Source organism: Rhinatrema bivittatum, chromosome 7 (assembly GCF_901001135.1).
Source record: "Rhinatrema bivittatum chromosome 7, aRhiBiv1.1, whole genome shotgun sequence".
NCBI lineage: Eukaryota > Metazoa > Chordata > Amphibia > Gymnophiona > Rhinatrematidae > Rhinatrema > Rhinatrema bivittatum.
In genome coordinates, this window is record NC_042621.1 from 97158312 (window position 1) to 97181906 (window position 23595).

A 23595-nucleotide genomic window follows, 5' to 3' on the forward strand; every position below is an offset into this window, starting at 1 on the left:
TGTCTCTTTGCTTAAACCTTATGGGATGTGCACTGAGAACCTAATATGCGTTTGACTCTACAGTCTAGGACTGTATGATCAGATTAGGGTTCTTATCTGGAGAGTATGTTTTTGGATATTTTGGTTCTTGTAAGTTCCAGATCCCTCAGTTGATTGAGACTGAAATAAAATAAATCAAAATGGTATCTGGGAGAGTTAAAAGTGATGACAGTGTTTTGACTTCTCAAATGTGTTTGGTTTGTTGTGGATACAGTGACTGTAGTATTGTTCTTTGTATTCATATGTTTTAATTGTATTCACAAGAATAGTTTTGATATCATTTTAGTATCCACAATTAACATACACCAAACATTTGTAATGCTCCCAGAACCAACTATGAGCTGTAAAATTACCAGAGAATAAATATTTGATCCCAGGAGTTGATTCTAAAGATTTGCTACTCAACCTTTGCTTCTCACACTGTGCATTTTGCAGAAAAGACCTTCCTTCCCTCTGGTAGAAAAACAGCACTCTGATATTATGGACCTGATTCTGTTTCTGTGGGAAAAGATGTTAACTCACGCCCTATTATATTAGAAGCAGCCCTTCAGAAAATTATTTGCTTTCCTTTTGTCTTCCGCTCATTCACGTTCCTATCTATCTTACTTCTTACAGGCATTTCTCTATTTTTCTTCTCTCCCCTATAAAAATTCCTCCTTTCTTTGATCCATTCATTCATTTTAACAGAAATGTTTTAGATGTGAATCATTTCTGCTACCCACATCCTTGAATCAATTCCGCACCATTCTCCAGAGCAAGCATATAAACAACTATTGCAAACTTCATATCAGAACTGTAGCACTTCTCTCCAATCCCAGCTGTTTGACATGTCTCAGTAAGAAACCTACTACATTCACCTTACCCCTGTTAACATTACAGATATTTTTTGTACTTCAAGAATATTCTAGATTAAATTTGCAGACTTCCCACTGCTCTAGACCCTTTGTTATCTTTTAAGACCCATGCATACATTTTTATATTCCCTATAAGGCAGAACGTACTCCCATATAACATACCATGCATCTTTTAAACCCTTTCTGCCAGCTTCTCAAACAAAGCCATGGTCATCAATGTATCACATTTAAAGTCGAGATTTCTTGACAAATATTTGTTTATTTTTAGGTATGTATTTTAAAAAAATGTATACCTCACCTGTACAACATCTGTTCTAGGCAACTAACAAATTTAAACATTCACAAAATATACATGAAACATGCTACATGTTCACTGCATTTCCCAGGAATTCTCTGGAAGCCTTTATAGTTTGCAAATAAAGCAGTCAGGGCTTTTTCTTTGTTTACAGTAAAACTTCCATATAGAGTAGGTCTCTGTTCTCCTCACCAATAGTTATGAAGTGTCAAAGCATATCATTATCGTGTGTACACAATGTACAATAAATCCTCAGACAACTTCCACATCGGACCAACTCAATATATCTCTCTGGAATACTCATCTTGTACATGTAAAACATTGAGTTTCCATTGTGGCTGGCTTTCCTTTCCTCCTCCTTCCTCCCCACTCCCTCTAATTAAATTTGTCACTTTCTCTCATATTCATTAGAATACAAACTATGTCCCTTGACAATGTTCATTATTCCCTGGGCTCACATATTCATCTCCATATTTTCTATTAAAGCCATAGGTTGTTCCCAAAATTGTTTGGCTTGCTTTTAAAGGTAAACAATGTATTGACACAGATCTGCAAGAATTCCATGAAGATCAGGACTGTTATGATGTGTTCTCTGTATGCCCATTACATTTCACAGAACATATCTGGAAGATTTTTAACCTTACATATAGGTACTGTGGAACTCCATTTTATTCTTGCGGTAAATTCTTGCACACAATCAGACTTCACAGTCCCAATAACAAATTTATCTGAAGACCTGAAGCTCTCATGCACAGCAAGTTCTTACAGTTAGGTCCCCTGAATTGCAATGCTCCTGCGCGTACATCTCCCGAGAATTTGCATCCAGCTCCTGATTTCTGGCGGGTGATTCTTTTGACACAGAGCATGGCTTTGGGTGATAACAATACCATCCAACACTGGACCCTGCCACTGAGCATTCAGGAGGTGCTGGACTGACCTCTGCACGTTCCAGCCTGGACCCTGCCGCTGAGCTTGTAGAAGACGCCAGGCGTTGCTTTCCAACCCAACCCCTGCCACTGAGCTGGGGTATTTAAAAAGCCGGTTCTCGGTGTGGAAGGCAGCAGTGTCTCTCCATTTTAATCTCCCATGGTTCCAATGAAAGCTTTTGCCTCTTCTTCAAACCAGATGCCAGCACCTCTCTCTATCACAAGACTAGGGCAAATAAGATATGTCATAAAATTATTTTCAATAATAAATTGTTGTTTATAAATGAAAGAGGGGTCATGGCCTTGGTGTTGAAACCAGTCCCATATTTATGACATTGTTTCTCCAAGGGCAAGCAGGATGGTAGTCCTCACTCATGGGTGACATCATCAGATGGAGTCCGATGTGGAAAACGTATGTCAAAGTTTGTAGAAACTTTTTAATTAGGCACACTGAGCATGCTCAGTGTGCCTAATTAAAAATTACTGAGGAGAGACCCTGTGTGTCCACACAGGGTCTCTCCTCAGTCTCTTCTGTGAAGCTGTGAGCTTCACGGTTGATTGAGCTCTTAAATATTTTGACATTTTGGCCTAGTGGAAAACTTTTTTCTTGTTTTTACAATTTTTTTTCTCTTTGTTTCACCTCCAAGTCCCTCTCGGAGCCTTCCCATATTATCCCCAGTCAGGGTCTTCAGTGTCTTCGGGTAAGTTTATTTGCAGTTGATTTCCCCTGTGGTGACTGTGCCTTGGTGCCCGCTGGTCATAGACACCTGCCTCCACCTTTGACCATTTTATTTTGCTTCATCATGTCCACGTCTGGTTTTCGCCAGTGCCCGCGGACCATGTCTATCACTGATCTGCATGAAGTTTGCATCCTCTGCCTGGGGGCATTGCATGATGTTTGGGGTTGCCACTTGGGTGACCAAATGACCCCGAAGGGATATTTGCTTCGACTTGACAAGATAGAGTACCTCTTCGGGTCAAAGAAGTCCAACCCATCGATGTCGGCATCAGGGGCATCGGTATCTAAGGACCTCAGAGTCACACAAATGGACACCTCGTTATCGACATCGGCAGGACTGTCGGTTCTATCAAGGTCGCTGGTGGATAGGGATGCCGGAGACCAACCACTGTCTATTTCCTCTGGATTGAGGATGCCAGGTTCATCATCTTTGACCTCAGCACTGGAAAAAGACAGGGCCAAGCATCATGGGAAGACCAAGAAGCATTGGTACCGGTCCTCGTCGCTGCATAGTGCTAGGCACGGGGATGCAATGACTCCAAAACAACCTCAGGGCAAAGGAGCACCAGTCCTTCATTGATGCCCGAAGTCCACAATGGTCTACACCAGTCCTGGTGCAGGTTGCTGATCCCCCTTGAGGATCTGAGGGAGATCTGGCCATCTATCCTTCCTCCTAGTTGGTGTTGGCATCATCAACATTCAAGGAGGAGCTGGAACATAGAATCCAGCTGACGGTGGAGCGAGCACTGCAGGACCACGGGCCTGTGGCACCAACAGAACGGGAGCCGGTACCACCTGTTCTCGTACCACTTCTGGAGAAGCTCAGTGTGCTCATTGGTGCCTTACTGACTCAGCTGGCATTTGGTTCCCAGGCCATTGCCTATGCCTGGCAGTGCACCAGGGCTGCCTCCTACCGATACGGTGGTCAGCGCCACTTCCTCAGAGGAGGAAGCTCTACTGAGGCTAGCGGAATTCTTATTGACTGAATTCTTATTGACTGAATTCTTATTGACTGTAAAGCTTGTTGCTGATTTATTGTTTATTGTAAACTGAGGTGATGTTATTAACGTGCCGCGGTATATAAAAAATACGAAATAAATAAATAGCGGAATCACCGAGGCCTATAGCATCCCCGTCCAGTACCATCGGTGCCTGCACCTTTTGGATATTGGCTGAGCACCTAGAGCCCCATCCCCTGTGCCATCAGTGAGGATGAGAGTCCCTATGACCCATGGGGGGATGATCACATGGAGTCTCCCACCAGACCCTTCTCCTTCAGAGGAGTGAAGGAAGTCTCCACCTGAGGACTTAACCTTTGCAGGTTTTGTGAGATTGATGGCAGAGCCCATCCCGTTCCAGCTGTTGACGGAGGAGGATGCTTGAGATCCTTCAATTTGTGGAGGCTCCTAAGGAGGTTGTGGAGTTCTCAGTACATGAGATCTTTTTGGAGTTGCTGCTGAGAATTTGGGAACCTCCCCTTAGTGTCTCCTGTCACTAAGAAGGTGGACTGGGTTTACCTCATCCAGAAGGCCGCCAGATTCAGTAAGCTTCAGCTGCCCCACTCATCGGTGGTGGTAGAATCTGCCCTCAAGAGGGCCAAGCACCCTCTGACCCAATCCTTGGCACTCCTCCCTGGGAAGTACCAAAGAGCAATGGACGCTAGTGGGAGAAAGGTGTTCCAAGGCACCATACTTATTGCCCGCATCGCTGCCTACTAGCTCTACATGAGCCAATATTTGCAGGGCATCTGGAAGCAGGTGCAAGGGGTGGCTGAACAGCTGCCTCGAGCAGCAAGATACCCTCATGTCGCTCTTGAGCAAGGGTTTGGAGTGTGGAAATCACAAGACCTGTACGGCCTATGCTGTTTTCAAGACAGCATCGAGAGGTTCTGCAGTGGGAATTGGCGCCCACAGAATGGCATGGCTGCAGGCCTCAGATCTCTGACTGGAGGTACAGGAACGACTCACTGACTTACTGTGTACAGGAGAGAATCTCTTTAGAGATAGGGTGAAGGATGCTGTGGCTCAACTTTGGGACCATTATGAGACCCTCCAACAACTCTGTCAGCACTCTGGACTTGTTCTCCTCTTCCAGGAGGCCATTGAGGTAGGGGCCAAGGAAATCCTTCTTTCACCAAAGAAAGTACTGTCCTCTGCCTCCTTGATTCCGTCATCATCAGATCTCTTGGGGCCATCCCAGGCAGCAGAGAGATCCCAAGCCTCAGCCGGCTCCTCAATCAAACACAGGGACAGGGTTCTGATTGGGCCACAGGAAGTATCAGCCAGTCGCCCATACCCAGAGTGAAGGATCCTCCAGTCAGGGGGCAGCTGCAGTTCTTCACAAACCAGTGGCCCAGTGTAACCTTGGACCAGTGGGTTCTGTCCATCGTCTTGTCAGGGGTACCAATTAGATCTATTGGGTGTCCCACCAAATTGCCCTCTGTACCCCTATTGGGGTCCGATAGTGCATCAGGAAGTACTGCTCCCTGGGCACCTTGATTCCCCTTTTGCAAAAAGGGGACTGGCTATTCTCCCTTGATCTACAGAACCCATACTCCCACATCGTGATCGTCCATGGTCACAGGAAATATCTCTACTTTGTAGTGGGGGAACAGCACTTCTAGTACCGGCTGTTGCCTTTTGGGCTTGTATCCGCCCCACAGGTATTCACAAAATTCCTGGTCATGGTGGCAGTGCACCTCTGCAGACTGTGAATGCATGTTTTTCCCTATCTGGATGATTGGCTGGTCAAGAGCATGTCTCAGGCAAGGGCAGCCAAGTCCATGCGCTTGACCTAGTTGAAGTCACTAGGGTATGTTCTCAACTACCCATAGTCCCATCTCAGTCTGTCACCTCAATTGGCCTTCATCAGAGCCCTGCTGGACACTACTCAAGCCAATGCCTTTCTTCCATGCCAGAGGGCTGTCACAGTAGTGGCCATGGCAGCAGAAGTTCAACAGAGCCAGCAGATTTCGGCTTGGCACATGTTGAGGTTGTTGGGCCACATGGCTGCAGCCGTCCATGTTACTCTCTTGGCATGATTACACATGCTCAGTGCCCAATGGACCCTGAGGTCTCAGTGGTGACAAACTGCACACAGCCTCCAAGATCGCATCCAAGTCACCCCAACCCTCCGGTACGCCTTATCCTAGTGGTAGGTACATGGAACATGGAATCTCCTTTCGGAGTCTTCCCACTCAAATTGTGTTAACCATGGTTGCATCTACTTTGGGGTGGGGAGCTCATGTGGATGGGCATGGTACCCAGGGCTCGTGGTCTGCTCAGGGAATGTTCATGTCAAATCAGCTTCCTGGAGCTCTGGGCAATCAGATTTGTGCTATGGGCTTTCAGAGATCAGTAGTCCAACAAAATTGTCCTGATCCAGACCAACAACCAAGTAGCAATGTGGTATGTCAACAGCAGGGAATCACGGGATCATACTTTCTGTGTCAGGAAGTGGTGCAGATCTGGTCATGGATGGTCTGTCCCATCAGATGGTGCTCAGGGCCATGTACCTGGCCAGAATGGAGAGCATGGTAGCGAATAGACTGAGTCAAGCCTTCAGACCCCACGAGTGGTCCCTGGACCAGGAGGTGGAAAATCAGATATTTCACTGGGGGGGGGGGGGGGGAGGGGAAGCACGGACGTAGATCTGTTTGCATCCCCCTGCAACAGGAAGGTGCATCAGTTTTGCTCCTTGCACAGGACAGACAGCAAACCAGCTTCAGATGCCCTCGCTCACCATTGGGGCACAGGTGTATGCGTATCCTTAGATTCCCTTAGTGGTGAAGACTGTCTTGAAGCTTCGCGAGGACAGAGGGACTATGATTCTCATAGCCCCTCATTGGCTGATGCAGGTCTGGTTTCCACTTCTTCGGGATTTGTCTATGCAGAAACCGATCAGTCTGGGGACTTCCCCAGATCTCATCACGCAGGATCAGGCAGGCTGCAGCATCCCAAATTCCAGGCCTTGTTGCTCACAGCCTGGATGTTGAGAGGTTAATTCTGCAGCTGTTCGATCTTTCGGAAGATGTCTTGGGTCCTGGTATCTTCTAGAAAGCCTTCCGTTAGAAAGTCTTTTGGACTGAAGTGGAGGAGGTTTGCTGTGTGGTGTGAGCAGAAGGCTCTAGATCTGTTCTCCTGCCCCACACAAAACTGCCTGATTACCTTCTACACCAATCGGAGGCTGGCTTAAAGACCACTTCTGTTAGGATCCATCTTAGTGCGCTTGGTGCTTACCACCATGGTGTAGATGGTTCGCCCATCTCTGTACAGCCTATAGTTGTACGTTTTATGTAGGGTCTGCTTCAGTCGAAGCAGGGACTCCTGTTGTACCTTGGGACATCAATGTGGTTTTAGCTCAGCTGATGAAAGCTCCTTTTGAGCTGCTGTGCAACTGTGACCTGAAGTACCTGACCTGGAAGGTCATATTTTTGGTGGTGATCACTTCAGCGCACAGGGTCAGCGAGCTCCAGACCTTAGTGACTTTATCCACCTTATACAAAATTCTATCACGACAGGGTTGTCTTGCATACGTACCCTAATTTCCTGCCTAAGGTGGTGACTGATTTTGATCTTAACCAGTCCATTGTCCTGCCAATATTCTTTCCCAGGCCCCATTCACACCAAGGTGAACAAGCACTGCACAGTTTAGAGTGCAAGCAAGCCTTAACCTTCTATCTGGAGCAGACAGAAGCCCATAGACAGTCCACCCAATGTTTTCTTTCTTTTGATAAAAATAGTTTGGGCGTTGCCAAACAGACACTATCCAGTTGGCTAGCAGATTATATCTCCTTCTGTTATGTCCAGGCAGGACTGCATTGTGGGTCATGCCAAGGCTCATTCTGTCAGTCATGGCAGCGTCGGTGGCCCACTTGCAAGCAGTACCCATGGAGGAGATCTACAAGGCTGCGAAATGGAGTTCTCTGCACACATTCACATCTTATTACTGTCTGGATAGGGATGACTGACACGCGAGTAGTTTTGGCCAGTCTGTCCTCAGGAGCCTGTTCGAGGTGTAGAACCAACTCTCCCAACCTAGGGCCCGTTATTTGGGTTCAGGCTGTCACCCCCTCTGTTACCAATAGCACCAGTGGTGTTGTGCCCATTGGTACCTGATTAGGTGTCTGTTGTTTCCCTTTTGTGTTGGGGAGCAGCCTGTAGCTAGAGATTCACCCATGTATGTGGACTGTCATCCTGCTTGTCCTTGGAGAAAGCAGAATTGCTTACTTGTAGCGGGTGTTCTTCAAGGACAGCAGGATGTCAGTCCTCATGAAACCTGCCACCACCCTACAGTTGGGTTTCTTCTATTTTTATTTTTCATTGTTGTTCTATGTTACGAGACTGAAGAGCAATCCCGCGTGGATGGTGGCATAGGGCTTGCTGAGCATGCTCAGTGTGCCTAGTCAAAGTTTCTAGACATGTTTTCCACATCGGGCTCCACCTAATGATGTCACCCATATGTGAGGACTAACATTCTGCTGTCCTTGGAGAACATCTCTTACAGTTAAGCAACTCTGCATTCCTGCAGAAAATTCAATTTTGACTTAGGTTTTTTTTTTGTTTGTTTTTTAAATTAAGACAGTTTTCAGGAGCTAATTGTGACTTTCTGCTGTTAGTCAGTTATAATCAGGAATCATACTGAAACTGAAAAACATATACAGACATTTGTTGCGATTATAATAATTGCAAATTTAAAAATTAGCAGATAGTCTCTTAGCCAGGAGCACAGTCTATAAACTTCAGTTTGTCTCTCTCTGCTGCAGATATTAATTTTCGAGTCTCCATTTCGTTGTATAACAGACAATCAATATAATCTTTTACTTCTTCAGGATCCTCTAATATTTTGGCCTTGTTAGTCGCAACCATTTTCATCCTTACTGGAGAGATCAATCCTAACTTTACTTTCCTATTTTTTAATCACTTTGACATTACTAGAAATTTCTATCTTGACTTTATTTGGGTCCACCAAAATCACAATTTTCTTTCCTTACCTTTACCTTGAGGTTTGTTTTTTTTTCAGAATTTCAATAGTTATCCAAAGGTACGAATTGCCCTCAGTTTTGGATATATTTTGTCACTGGTGTTTTGGGAAGGGGCTCTGTGCTTTTTCTGTCTCAAAGCCTTCATAAACTGAATTTCCAGTAGCTGTGGTAGAAATGTCTCCATAAATCTCCCTGAATCATTCACCTTCATTCCCCCCAGAATCCCCCAAATTCTCAGGTTATTTCTTTGGAGTCTGTTGTTTGTGTCTTCGAAGTCCCTTTTCTGGTCATGATTGATTTTGACATGGTCCTGTAGCAGAGTCATGGTATCTTCCAGCAAGGACTTTCTTTCCTCCAGGTCATCCATGCTGTTGAAAAAGAGAATTGTGCCATAAGGAAAGCCATCTCTGTGTTAATTTCTGGAGTTCAACCATTATTCTGTGTTAGTATCTTCAAGGTTTAGTGACATGCCTGGAGTTTACCCAGAGACTCTGGGATTTTGTAGGACTTGCTGCATCTTTGGGAAATCTCGGGCACGCTAATCCATGCCAGCCTTAGGGTGACTAGAACTCAGAAGTTCTCAGATATGCGTAATGATCATTTCAGTTTTCTTGCCAGCAGCCATTTCCTCTGGTGATGAAGGGTCCTGTTTGGTTCATTTGGCACTGTGTGATGCTGCAGAATGTGCTTCTGCTTCCAGTTTAACACTGGCCATAGCAGTTATCTCTTGGGCTAAGTATTTGGAAGAGACAGCAATCTTACTTGCAAGGTTTACAGAATTTTGGCTTGTTCTCAGCAAACTCTCTAGCACCCCTTGACAGTAGTCTTGTTAACTACATATTTCCTAGTGTGTAGCCTGATGGTACTCAGGACCAATGGGTTATATACTCCCCTGCTAGCAGTTGGAGACAGGTTTCAAAGCTGATGTCACCTTAGATACACCCCTCCAGAGACCTCAGCCCTTCAGTATCTCTCCTAGCAGATGTGGATGTGCTTTCCCTATCGGGATCACTGTACCCATTAGAAGAAATTCTACTTTTAAATTGGAGAAAGATTGAGCCCCGCTCTCCTGCGGTGATACCTAAAGGTCCCTCCCCCAGCCGAAAATTTCTGAGTTGATTTCTGAAATCCCTCAGAGGTGAGCCTTGGTCCAGTAGCCGGTTCAGCTGAAAGGCAGCGGGTGCAGGAAGCCGAGCGAGGCGGTGACAGCCAAAGCCCTCTCCCCCCGCAGTCGGTGACCGTTTCTGTACTCAGCCAGTAAGCGCTGAACCCAGGTAAGTTTAAAAAAAAAAAAAAAAAAAAAGGATTTACCAATCAAAGACGTTGGATGGGTTTCGGTAAGACTGCCTTCGGTCTCCTTGCTCGGTGTGCCATACTGACGTCATTCCCGATTCATTGGTGTAAAGGGAAGTGGGCATCTGAGCGGGTTGAGCACCCCCCTCCAGTAGGCTAGGCCCCGCTTCAGGCTTAGTCGGCTCACTGCATGGTAGGTTACATCAGCGCCATCTTGCACGCAGTTTTGTGCGCCTTGCATTGCCCTCCATATAGCATCTATATGGGCAGTGCATACTGGCACTGTGCATGTGCTGTGCGCACAAGTGCGCAGTCGTACGTGCAGAGTTCTCGAGCGCACAGGCTGTGTGTCGCCTTGCGTGGCCCGCTTAGGTGCCCAGAATCTGTGCGCACACGAGTCTTGAAGCGCAAGTCTGCTTAGTTCGCAGCTGTCATTTCTAATGGCTCTGGCAGTAAAGAAACATAAGCACCATTCTCTCTGCACTGCTTGTCATATTCTTACTTATGTTAGCACTGTGAGGAGGCCCAGGGAGAGTTGGCCTTCCCAGATTAATAAGCCTGGTTCCTCCCTTTCTGAGGATGGGTCAGTCACAACCTTAAGGAGAAGTACCCTGGATCTGAATAATCCTGGGGCTGGATCTTCCGTGGGAGAAGGAAATTCAGCAGCACCTACTCCAGTTCTTCCTGGGCTAGGTATGGACCTGGCTGCCTTCTCTTGGGTGGAATTCTTTAAAGGCCTTTTAATCCTTTGTACAGGCGCAGTCTGCTTCACATGCTCCTGCCCGGACGGAACCATGGCCAGTAAGGCCTTCCTTTCCGAGCCCTGTCTGCAGACCTCGAGACATGCCTCGCCTCGTCAAGGGTATACTTGGCAGGGACCCAGACAGCACAGACTAAGAAGAGGATCCAGATTCCTTGTAAGATGGAGAAATCCCTAAGGGTTTAGAACCCTATCAGACCATGTTATGTTTTTTTCCATAGAGATGAATTGCTGGCCCTGGTTTCCCAGAGATAGGGAGTTCCTGGGGCGGACTCCATGACGGAATTTAAGAAGAATCCCATTCTGGTGTCCCTACGGAAAGCCTCTTGCTATTTTTCGGTACTGGAAGCCATCCAGGAGTTGATTGACCTGGAATGGGATGCCCCTGAAGTAAGTTTTAAAGGTGGTCGAGCATTAGAAGCTCCCTACCCACTGGATCCGGTGGTGACAGAATACCTGCGCTTCCCTAAATTGGATGCTCTGGTCTGCACTGTTTCGAAATAAGCTACTATCCCAGTGGAGGGAGGAGCAGCCTTAAAGGGTGCGCATGATAGGCGGATGAAGTTCATCCTTAAGCAAGCCTTTAACGTGACAGCAATGACTGTACAGATTGCTTCCTGTTGTGCCCCGGTGGCTTGCTTGTGCCTACTGCTCTGTAGAGAGCTGGATGACTCTGGGCATATTCCAGAGAAGCTATGGAGTCTGCCGCTGCCTTTTTAGCTAACATGGGCTCTGACCTAGTCCATACATCGGCCAGGGGAGTGGCCTCAGTGATAGCGGCCAGAAGACAGCTATGGCTGCGAAACTGGTCATGAGATGCGATCTCTAAGGCAAATCTCACAAATATGCCCTTTAAGGGATCACTCCTCTTCGGAAGCAAATTGGAAAAGCTCACCAGTAAATGGGGTGAATCTCCAATCCCCCGGCTACCGGAAGATAAAGCAGTCGCTGCTCCCCTCACATTTCAGAGGTCTTGGTCCTCGGGAAGGTCTCAGTCCTTTCAGAGCCAACAGCCCAAGAGTGGGGCAGGTTCAGGTTCGGCCCAAACTCCCCAATGAAGTTTTGCCTCCCCGTCCACGGAACGAAGAGCTAGGGAGTCGACTTGGAGGAGACGTCCATTACCTGCTATTAAGTAAGTTGACTTAGAAAATAGCCACTAGCATCAGTAGCATGGGATAGACAGTTTTTGGGTTCTTGTCAGGTACTTATAGCCTGGATTGGCCACTGTTGGAAACAGGATGCTGGGCTTGATGCTCTGGTTAATCCTGGCGAAGTCATTGGAAAAGAGTCTCAGAGTGTCCAGCAGGGTGATGTCACTGCTTCAGGAGCTTGGTTGGGTAGTAAACATGGACAAAAGCAGACTCAAGCCCTCCCAGTCCTTGGAATATCTGGGAGTCTGGTTCGACATCAAGCAGGGCAAGGTCTTCCTCCTGCCCTCGCGGATACGGAAGTTGATATCCCAAGTGCGTTAGTTGACAAACATGATATGCCCCAAGGTGTGGCGTTATCTTCAGGTCCTCTGTTTGATGGCGTCAGCCCTAGAGGTATTGCCATGGGCAAGAGCACATAAGCGACCACTTCAACACTCACTGCTGTCACGTTGCAACTCACTGTCTCAAGACTATTTGATTCGCCTCCACCTACTGATGGAAGTATGCTCTCAAACTCTAGTGATGGCTGCAGGAAGCTCAACTCTAGTGATGGCTGCAGGGTGTAAGCCTGTCCCTGCCGCACTGGCCGGTCCTCACGACAGACACAAGCCTTCGGGTTGGGGAGCTGATGGTCCAGGTACATTGGACCAAGGAAGAAGCGCTCTGGAACATAAACTGCCTGGAAGCCCATGCAGTCAGATTGGCATGACTACAGTTCAGCCACATACTCCAGGTTCAGGCAGTCTATGTGATGTTGGATAACGCAACAACGGTAGCCTACATCAACCACCAGGGGGGGACCAAGAGCCAGCAAGTGTCACTGGAAATAGATCTTCTTATGAAATCATCTACAGATGATCTCGGCCTCCCACATTGCAGGAAGAGACAATGTCAGAGCAGACTTTCTAAGCAGGCAGAGTCTGGATCCAGGAGAGTGGGTGTTATTGGCCAAAGCTTTCAACTGATAGTAGATTGTTGGGCCTTCCATCAATCAACCTGCTGGCCGCATCTCACAATGCAAGATTTCCTGATTATTTTTTTTTTTCCGTCTCAGAAGAGAACAGTGGTCTGTGGGGATCAACGCCCTAGTTCATACTTGGCCAGAAAAGGTCTTACTGTACACCATGGCCTCTGCTTGGAAGGGTCATTCGCAGGATCAAGCACCACAGGGGATTATTCCTACTAGTAGCTCTGGATTGGCCCAGGTGTCTGTGGTATGCAGACATGCGGAGACTCCTGGTGGAGACCCCTGTGCCTTCCACACAGGGACCTGCTCCAGCAAGGCCCAGTTCTTCACAAGGATCTGACTCTATTCTGTCTTACGGTTTGGCCCTTGAAAGGGCTCACCTGATGAAACATGGATATTCGGTGGCAGTAATTACCACCTTGCTCTGCATGCGGACGTCCTTAGCAGTCATACGGGCAGGAGAATATTTGAGGCCTGGTGCAAGGAATCATGGTCAAAATCCCTCTGGTTCTGGAATTTTTACAGGATGGTTTGAATAAAGGGTTCTCCCTTAACTCCTTGAAGATCTAGGAAGCGGCGCTCTCCCGTTTCAAGGGCAAGGTGAGCGAAACCCACCTGTCGGTGCATCTGGACATAACTCATTTTCTAAAAGGGGTAAAATACCTCTGGCCACCCCTTTGGTGGCTGGTTCCCTTATGGAATCTTAATCTAGTTTTGTATTATTTAGCAAGGCCCTCCTTTTGGTCACTGCGCAGTCTTTCCTTGCGCTTATTAACCCTGAAAACGGTCTTCTTGGTGGTGATATGCTCAGCTCGTCGCATATCTGAACTACCAGCATTGTCGTGTCGGGAACAATTCCTCCGGATTGCTCCAGGAGTATTACAACTTCATATCGTTCCATCCTTCTTGCCCAAGGTAGTCTCTGAGTTTCATTTCAATCAGTCCATTTCATTGCCTTCCCTAGATATAGGCACAAGGACATGGAAGAATACCACCTCCTCTGCCATTTAAATGTCAGTAGGCTTTTGGTGCAGTATCTGGAAATTTCAGAACCAGTGCACAATACGGACCGCTTGTTTGTTCTTCACGGTGGCAGGAGACTGTGCGAACCAGCTTCGTGGGCTCCATAGCTTGCTGGATCAAGGAGGTGGTCACGGGAGCCTACGTAGAGGCAGGAAAGCCATTACCCTTTCAGGTTAAGGCTCATTCCTCTAGGGCTCAGGCAGTATTCTGGGCAGAAAGTAGGCTGCTGTCTCCTGTCGACATCGGCTGAGCAGCGATGTGGTCCTCCTTACACACATTCTCCAGGTTCTGTTGCCTAGACATTCAGGCCCGAGAGGACCCAGCCTTTGCAAGGGCGATGCTAACCAGACCGCGGGCAGCCTCCCGCCCCGATCGGGAGTAGCTTTTGTACATCCCATTGGTCCTGAGACCTCTGGCTACACGCTAGGAAATGGAGAAATTACTTACCTGATTATTTCATTTTCCTTAGTGTAGACAGGTGGACTCATCATCCCGCCTATGGCTGCACAAGTATGGTGCCAAGGAATCGTCCATGAAATGAATATTGATTCCAAGAAGTTACGGGTAAGCTGTCGCCCAGTCCCTAGATCAGGGCATCTATAATCTTGCTGGGATTCAGCATTTGTTTGGTTGAGTACAGTTATGGTTATCTGCTTTTTAATCGTTTTAATCAAGTGTTTTCAATAGTATGTCCACAATGGCTTTTGAAGAGAATACTGAAGGGCTGAGGTCACTAGAGGGGTGCTGTGTGCCTAAGGTGACGTCAGCTTTGAAATCTGACTCAGTCTCCATCTGCAAGCAGGGAGCATATAACCCACTGGTCCTGAGTCCATCTGTCTACACTAAGGAAAACAAAATTATCAGGTAATTTCTCCCTTCCATAATGCACTGAGGAACTTTAGGAGGAGGTGGTTCATTTTTTAGACGTATGAAATAAAGATTTGGGTAACTGGAAAAAGCAAGTGGAACATGTGGGATGATACAGGTGGTGGTAAAGTGTTAATGGGCTTCCAGTAGGAGAGGTAAAAATTGAACCATAAGTAAAACAGTTATTGGGGTTTGCAGAAGGAAAACGGGTGTCAGTGAAAAGCATTGCTGATGGAGTTTCTCAGGTGGGGAAAGGAGCTGGAGGGAGAAAGGAACTCTGTTGTTTCTTTACTGGAGAGGAGGTGGATGGAAGGGAAGCTAAGTCTGTTTCTGGAATGACATGGATACACTGCCCAGGCTTATTGAAATTACCCAAAAGAGAGTTTGTTCTGTTGTACTCCCATCGGCTTCTGTTTGCCAGGGAAGCTCGGGAGTGCTTTACTGTGAACACTCTCATCGGATGAGAAGTAGTAGTCTGACACTTACAAATACTTGCTCGAAGCTGGGAAAGAAGATTAAAAACAAAATGGAGAAAACATACATGGCTCATTTGCCCCTTTTTCTGAAAGTGTGCTTGCAAGAGCACAGAACTCTCCTGCCTCTGAGGATAATTTCTGTAGGATCCTATATAGCAATACATGCCATGTACATTGCAGACGCAGACTTCATAAGTTCGCTGTGAAAACCCTGAGGAAATTGGCTGAATATGCATGCAGATTACCTCGCAAAAATTACACCTGCTCCAAGCAGTGCAGAACTTTTATGCAAGGTAACTTAGACACATACTTCCTAAAATCAAAAAGTATGTATGTTCAGTTGCAATGCTGCCCCAGCTCTGCCCTTGGAATGCCTCTCCTACGCACGGGTCTGGGTTCTGTGCATACTTGCTCTGTTGACTGACTGATTTTCAAAACACCATTTACATGTATAAAACAGGGATGCACATAAGTCACTTTCAAAATCAAGCCTGAAATGCACACATGCTTCAAGCTATGTTTATACAGAGATATATTGTGTCGACTAAAGAGAGAGAGTTGCTAAGTTAGGACCAGCCATGGGTTGAGGAGGAGTTGTGGTTTTATGACTTTCTGCATATAGTGAAGAAAGAAAGTGGAGCTGCCTCCAGATGGCTGGCCTCAGTGCAGTGCACACCCAGCTCTAGTTGTGGCACCTTCAGACCATTTTAGTTCTTGGCTGTAGTTGTGTTGGGATTGCAGCGTCTACATGCTCTGGCATTGGTTTTTGTCTAGCTTCAGTATTTATGGTCTTTCTGTCAAAACTCTCCGTTTCAACTATAAGCCCCCTATTCTCTCATTTTGTGATGACTTGATGAATGGCCTTACTGCCTACCTCTCACTAATACCCATCTTTTCTGATTCCAGGACCCATATGCAGGACCTAAAGGATGTCACCAACAATGTGCATTATGAGAATTACCGTAGCAAGAAGTTGGCGGCTGTTACTTGTAATGGTGTTGATGCCACCAAGACTAAAGGCCAGCTCACAAAGTAAGGTTCTTTGATGGGGCCAGTGACTTGCACAGATAGAAGTGGGTGATTTTGCCCTCTGGTTTACATTGCTCCACAACTGTTTAAAGACATAAGCCTAGTAAAAGGGCTATGCATGGCACTCTCACTGCAGTCCGTGCACAACCATAACTGTAAGAATTTCAGTCATCCATGAGAAGGGATGAATCTGCATACTGCAACTGTGGAATTAAGTCGATTATTTACCATTTACTAAATTTTATACAATAATTTTCATATAATCCACCTGATGCAGCAAGAGATGTTTTCAATAGAATATTATTGGTGGCATGTATTACTGTATTGGCCAGACAGTTTAGTTTATTGTTCTTGATTTACCGCAAAATCATTTAAACACATCAAAGTGGTTTACATTGAAAAAAGAATAAATATTACAAATAGAATACTGATGCTAATCTAAATATAAATGTAACCATAACAGATCTAAAAATATTAAAATGTAAACAAATGTTAAGATGAAAAAACAATAACAGTCAAAATACATAACAATGCTAAAGCCCAAGAAAAATGGTCTACAAAAATAGACAGAAACCTAATCTACATGAATCTCAACAATAGCAACCAGAAGAGTATTAGCAATCATAACAATCCCAGTCCGCAACCTAAACCCCCTAGCTAACCTGCCTTCCTTTTCCCCTATCCATCCCGACCCCTAAAACCCTTCTAACTAACTTTGTTTGTTTTTTTTTTTTATTTAAAACTTATCTGCTCTCCGGAACAGTAGCAGGTTGCGCGGACCTGCTGGCTGCCGGCAAGCACTTCAGCAGGACAGTACTTAATGGCGCTGTCCTGGCCTGCTTATGCCCCGCCCCCAGCCTGTCCTTTTTCTCTAACCCGTTTTCCAGGTGTGTGTTCTTCGGCGCACACCAGGAGATAACGCGTGTAGCCGTGGGCCTTTGAAAATCTCTGCAGTGCCCGGCTACGCGCATATCTCCCGGTTTAACACGTGCCGGGTTTTATAAATTGGGCCTTAAATAAGCTAAAACATGTTAATAAGACTTGTAGGTTAACTTTTAACCCTGAATATAAGAGTGTGCTTTACATTCAGGTCCATGCTATAGAATGCCACCTCTAGCATTGCTGCCAGGGCCAGGAACCCCTGGGAGCCCCCATTAGGAGCTGCTGCTTCCTCCTCGTTAGCCCCACCCTTAGTGCTGCCTTCTATACCACAGCTCCAATTAGTCAGATTACACTCCTCTTCCAGAGCTCTGATTGGAAGAGCAGCGAGTAGCATTTTCGGTGGCAGGAGGAGTGGGAGTAGCAAGTTGGTGAGAGTGGCACTTAGTTGTGATTATAAGATTTTTTTTAAATATGCAAAATGTAAATAAAATGTTTTTATCTTATTATTTATTGATTTTTGTTTTAAAATATGCACAAACATAATGTATATCTGAAAGTAAAACAGTGGGCCAGCCAGAAGTAGAACAGTGAAGTGTGTTCAAGTTAAAATCACATAAACACACAGAAGCGGAAATAAAAACAAGCACCAAAGCTTCCTAGCCTACATTAAAGGAGGAACAAGATGAAAGAAAAGGCCAAAAAAGCAATAGAATAGTCAAAACAGTACTATAGTTCCTATTCTATAAATACAAGTACAACAGAAAACGATCATTTATCAAAATGTCAGAGAATTATTTCCTGACCACAAATACACAAGCAAAACAGGACACTTTAATCAAATCTAAGTTCATGAACTGTACTTCCCCCAGTCGGCTTTCCAGAGATTCCAGTTTAACAGCATGGTCTAAAAGGTTGTCGTCATAAAGAGACAATTTGTTTTGGACTTCTTATAAGACTCAGAAATTTTGTCAACGTACCTTGTAACATAATTTTCCAGAGCCTCCATGTCCAACTATATTGAATCTAAAGTCACAACTTTTGGCCTTACCAGATGGGTCTCTCTTACTTCAGCTGTTCTGGACTCACCAGAGCTCCTCTTCCCTGCTGTTGTCCTATGCCAATACCGGCCAGGAGCTTCCTGGCTGAGATGTTCATCAGTCATGGTTTCTTCCGCCTGGCCTCCCTATGTTCTGTCTCAGGCCCTCTCCATGCTCAGGCAGAGGACGTTCCCCCTGAGCTCCTTGCCAAACCTTATAGCATCGCTTCTTCTCTCTCATGTTCCAAACACATCCCCACCATCAGCTGCCCTGTGACAATTATACTCCTCAATGGGAGGACCACTGGCATCTTCTGTGTCTCCTGGTGCTTGTGGGGGCATCTGTTCCCGAACCGTTCCCCCAGGCGTAGAAATGTCTGGCTCAAACAACATGTGCCAGCGCAGAAAAATCGTCTGAGACTTGTCCAGTTCAAATTCCAAATCTCTCTGTGGTGACAGTCAAAGGGAACTCTGACAGGAATGCCATAAGCTCCCCCTTCTCTTCACTCCATTAAGGTCAGGAAATCTGTGCTAATGAATAAATAAAAAAAAAAAAAAGAAGAGAAAATAGATGAAGCCACGGGAATGTTCTCTGCTGATGCCATTTTGGTTCTCCTCCCCTCCAATAACCCTTGCTTTTGTAATCTGGCCAATATAGTATGTGTCACTTAGGTGGACTGAAAGAGCAGCTTTTTCACTTTTGTACAAATGCCTATGTTGATTCTTGTTAATATACCCCAGAAGGCGTGATAAATAGAATAAAAATGCTGTGACTGTTGCTTGTTAAGTTGTAATGTAGCCTCTTGGACTGGCTCAGTGCAGGCCAGCCAGAGCAGGAGATGATGCGGAGGCAGCGTTCACATCCTCTGGGAGAGAGTCTCCCCTTCCAACCAGACTTACCAGATTCTGGAGGGAAGCCTCTGTCTGTGGCCCCTGGCCAGGGGCAGAGATTGGGGGGGAGTGGGGTAAAACAGAGGAGAAGCCCTGTGCAATTGCGAATGAAGACATAAGAGAGACTGGTTCTGATCGCGCTGGAAGCCCAAAGGAGCAGCAGGAAAGTGCCAGGAGAAAACCTGAAACAAGATGTAATGCAGAATCTTAAAAATACAGAAAACAGCTTTTGCTTGTAGCTTGTAACGCTCATGATTACAGCCTCTTAAAAAATAGGCAATTTTCATTTAAGTATCCTTGAGTTGGTTGTTCTGGAACCTCATGTTGCTGTGCAGGATAGTTTTTTTTTTTTTTAAATTTGGGTATGTGTCACCTGGCATAAGTGTCTCTTCTATAGCTGATATCCTCACAGAAGTGAGTTTATGGCGGCGTGTTGTACAGTCATTTATTCCAGTAAACAGCTTGGCTGAATGCGAGCCTGACTAAAAGTACTTGCAGGTTTCCATAGTTTAGCTGGGTTAAAGAGTGACTTTCCCAGGGGCATTTTTAGGCTGGGGGGGGGGGGGGGGGGGGCGAGGAGAAATGGCACACATGTTCACTTTTCAGATGTACCCACACTTTTATATCCTCAACCCCAGCTACCACCCTGAGAGCGGGAGGAAAGCAGATGGTTTCCCTGGAAAAACCGCTGCAGTGTACACAGGCTAATAGTGACCGCAGACTATTTAAAATCCCCCTCCCCCCCACAGTGACTTCCTGGCCCCGTGGCTCTGACTGTGCCATATTCAAGTTGGTCCTCGGTTGGAAGGGGTCAGCCAGGCTTAGGAGACACCGCTTGGTTTCCAGGGAGGGGAAAACAGTTGCGGCTGTAGAAATCTCTGCACGGAGGGTAAAAATAGAAAAAGACTTCCTCTCCCACCACAAGGCTGGCAAGGGCGCGAGTGTTGCCCAGATGTGCCATCTGGTGTGGGGAGTGGAGATCTAAAAAGAGGAAATAAAAGGAGGGATTAAAAAAAAATAAAGAAAAAAATGACTGTTTTGTTTTCTAAAGAGATCCGAAAGAATGCATCCTGAGCTGTGTGTTCTGTTTTTGCTGTGAAGTTATTAAATATGAGTGGCAATCCGGGGGGGGGGGGGAGAGGCAGGGAGGGTTTTTTTTATAATATTCCAGGCATAAGATACCTGTTGGAAGCCTGCTTACCAGAAATAAATCCTGTTTGTTAAGAGATGATTTTCCACCTGACTGAGATGCCAACATTTTATCAAAAATCTTGGCAACAATGTTGAGAAGCAGGAATTCCCCATCTTGTGAATTTGTGTAATTACTGCATCATTCGTAGTCCTAGGTAATGTTCTAACTTGCAGAAAACAATTTTAACCAGTATGGCAATCATTTTCAGCAGTGGGGACACTGAAAGCACATCAGACTGTCCTGCATTAGAAGCAAGGGTCAGGCAAGATAGGCACTAGGCTTGGGGGGGCCTGTAGTGAGAGAATAGTTGCCAGTAAGATATGGCACTGCTGTCAGTTGCACTATAAAAGGGAAGCCTGCTGACCATCTGCATCATTGGAAGAGCCCTGTCCTCTACCAGCTGCAACACTGGAGGAGGCACCACTCCCCCTCGAACCAGTCAGGACACTTTGTAGCCCTGTGATGGTCCCCCTTGGAAGACATTGATTGTAGTCCTGGGGGAATTCTGCGCTACTGCAGAGCGCAGAATTGCCGTAGAAGATGAAGGCGCTGGCATTCTGTGAGCGGAGCAAACCATTTGCGGCGAAGATGAAGGCCCCGGCACGCCATGTGCGGCGAAGATGAAGGCCCCAGCACGCCATGTGCGGTGAAGATGAAGGCCCCGGCGTGCTGCGAACAGAGAGCGCGCTGTTCGTGGTGAAGATGAAGGCCCTGGCGCAGCATGTGCGGCGAAGATGAAGACCCCGGCATGCCGCAAATGGAGCGTGCACATTCGCAGCGAAGATGAAGGCCCCAGCAGGACGCGCTCTGCTCGCAGTGTAGATGAAGGCCCTGGGGAGAGTGAATGTGTGTAGAGAGGTGTGGGTGTGAGAGAGGAAAGGGGGTAAGGGGGAAAGTGAGAGAGCAGAGAGGGGGGAGGGGGTGTTAGGGGGAGGGGATGTGAGAGAGAGAGCAGGGAAGGTGAGAGAGTGGGGGGTGTGAGAGAGACCAGGGAGGATGAGCAGAGGGTGTGAGAGAGGGGAGGGGGTGCTTGAGTGTGAGTGCCAGAGAGAGGAAGCCTATATGAGGAGATTGTGAAGGAGTATGTATGTGTGAGAGATTTGGAGCTGGTGTGTATGAAAAAGGGATCATGTGTATGTGAGGGTGCTAGCTTGTGTGAAGGGATTGTGTATGTGTGAGACAGAGCTTGTGTGAGTATGTATGCGTGAGAGAGAAAGGGAGCTTGTGGGGGTGTGTATGCAAGAAAGAGGGCCCTGTATGAGGGTGTGTGTATGTGTATTAGAGAGAGGTAGCCATGAATATATGAGAGACAGGGACAGAAGGAAGCTTGTGTGAGGGGCAGTACTGAGAACAGGGTCAAACTCTGGGACTGGTGATAAAGTGGAAGGGGTTGAGCCTAGAGGTGGAGGGAAGAGATACTGGCAGATGGAGGAGTTGGGGCCTGAGAGGGCAAAGTGGCCAAAGGAGTAGGGAGAGCGAATGGAAGGAACACTCTTACAGTAAATTTCTAGGGGAATTCTGTATCTCTAAGTAATAACTTTTTTCTGTATTAATTTAAAATGTAATTACTTAGGGGGCACTCTTGAGCAGCGACCAATATGGCTGCTTGAGCCTGCACCTCCATCGGATCATATCTCGTTTAAGGGGAGAGAGCCTGAATTCGCTGGTTTTTTTTACTCTTTCCTACTTCACCTTTTTCCACAAGATAGATGGCATCGAATAAGGCGGGTAAGATTGAGGCTGCTTTCGCTGCTTCGTCATGCTCCAAAAGAACGAAACCGGACCCGCCGTCCCTGACAAGGCCTCTCCGTCGAAAATAATGGCATCTGCAGATAAAGTTCTCATGGACCTTAAACAGCTTAAGGACTTGATTCAAGTCAACATAGAAGCTACTACGGCTATAAGGGGTGATTTGCAACATATGTCAAACTGGCTAGACGCGTTCCAAAATCGAATCGACGACGTTGAATCGCAAGTGGTGTCGCTGCTGCTCGTGACCGCGCCTGTTCCGCACCTAGCCCAGGACCTGGATAAATTACAACAGGCCATCGATGACTTATCTAATAGAAACCGGAGAAATAATATTAGAATACTGGGAATCCCAGAAGGGGCGGAGGGAACGGACATCATTCAATTCCTCACACAACTGCTTCCCACTTGTTTATGGATCACCTTCGATTTTCCCTTCGAAATTGAGAGGGCGCACCGGATTCCCTCTTGACCCTTACGGAATTCGAAATATCCTAGACCTCTCATTTTTAAGGTCCTCCGCTAACCGCAAGTTTTGCAAATTTTCTCCGCTGCCCGGGCGCAAGCCCCAATAAACTATCAAGGGCATACTTTCCTTTTTGTGCCTGATTTGGTGAAATCAACAGCAGACAAAAGAGAGGCTTTTTTGGTGCTGAGGCCCAGGCTCCAAACACTAGGCGCAAAATATGGTCTCATGTATCCGGCACAAATGAAAGTTACCTGCCACAACCAAACTAAACTCTTCCAGGAACCGAAGGATTTGGATGCATTTCTTTGCTCTTTTGAAAACTCAGTCTATGGTCACTTGAAAAGCTACACCCATAGACTGACACACTACACTCTGTTGGTTTTGCGCTATTAAGCGCCATCGTTTAGACTGCTCCAAGAACTTTGTTGGATTCCTCTCCTTCTCATTATTATTTTTTTTTTTCTTATCGCTAAATTGCTCCTTGCTTCCAGAATGGCAGGAGATGGATATCGTGCAATAGTCTCCTTGAATACGTTTGTCCTCTTTGCTAAGAGTCTACATAGCTAATGTTGATCCCAATTTATATCCCTATATAATTAACCTAAGCTTGTTATTGCAATGGCTTTCTCTCCCTACAAGATTCTCCTTTAAGTCCTTCTGAAGGAGATGCGGTCTCGGAGGCCTATGGTCCACCTAGAGGCCCGTTATTTATTTTTCTTACATAGGCATTGCCTTGTAAAGCGAAGGCTACTTTACAGCCCTTTTGTATTTTTTTTCTGTTCTTCCTTTTCTCTTTCCTTCTTGGCTCTTCTCTTCTATTTCCTTTTTCTCGCTCTCTCTTTCTTCTAGTACTGTTGCTTATGCTTCTGACCCTAACATACCAGGCACCTATGGTTGACTGTCACACAGAATGTAATTTGCTGGATCACCTATGGCTTCTCAAATCACATCACTCAATTTCATATCTCTGAATG

The 23595-nt window shown here is 46.3% G+C and overlaps 1 protein-coding gene across 9 annotated transcripts in view; it reads left to right on the forward strand.

Moving 5' to 3' along the window:
- Positions 1 to 23595, forward strand: part of LOC115095290 (septin-7-like) — a 194297-nt gene that overhangs the window by 123974 nt on the left and 46728 nt on the right. For all 9 annotated transcript variants that reach the window (XM_029608775.1, XM_029608776.1, XM_029608771.1 and 6 more), the window contains one exon: positions 16280 to 16405. In XM_029608775.1, the coding sequence (XP_029464635.1) occupies positions 16280 to 16405 (126 nt within the window). The remainder of the gene's footprint in view (positions 1 to 16279; positions 16406 to 23595) is intronic.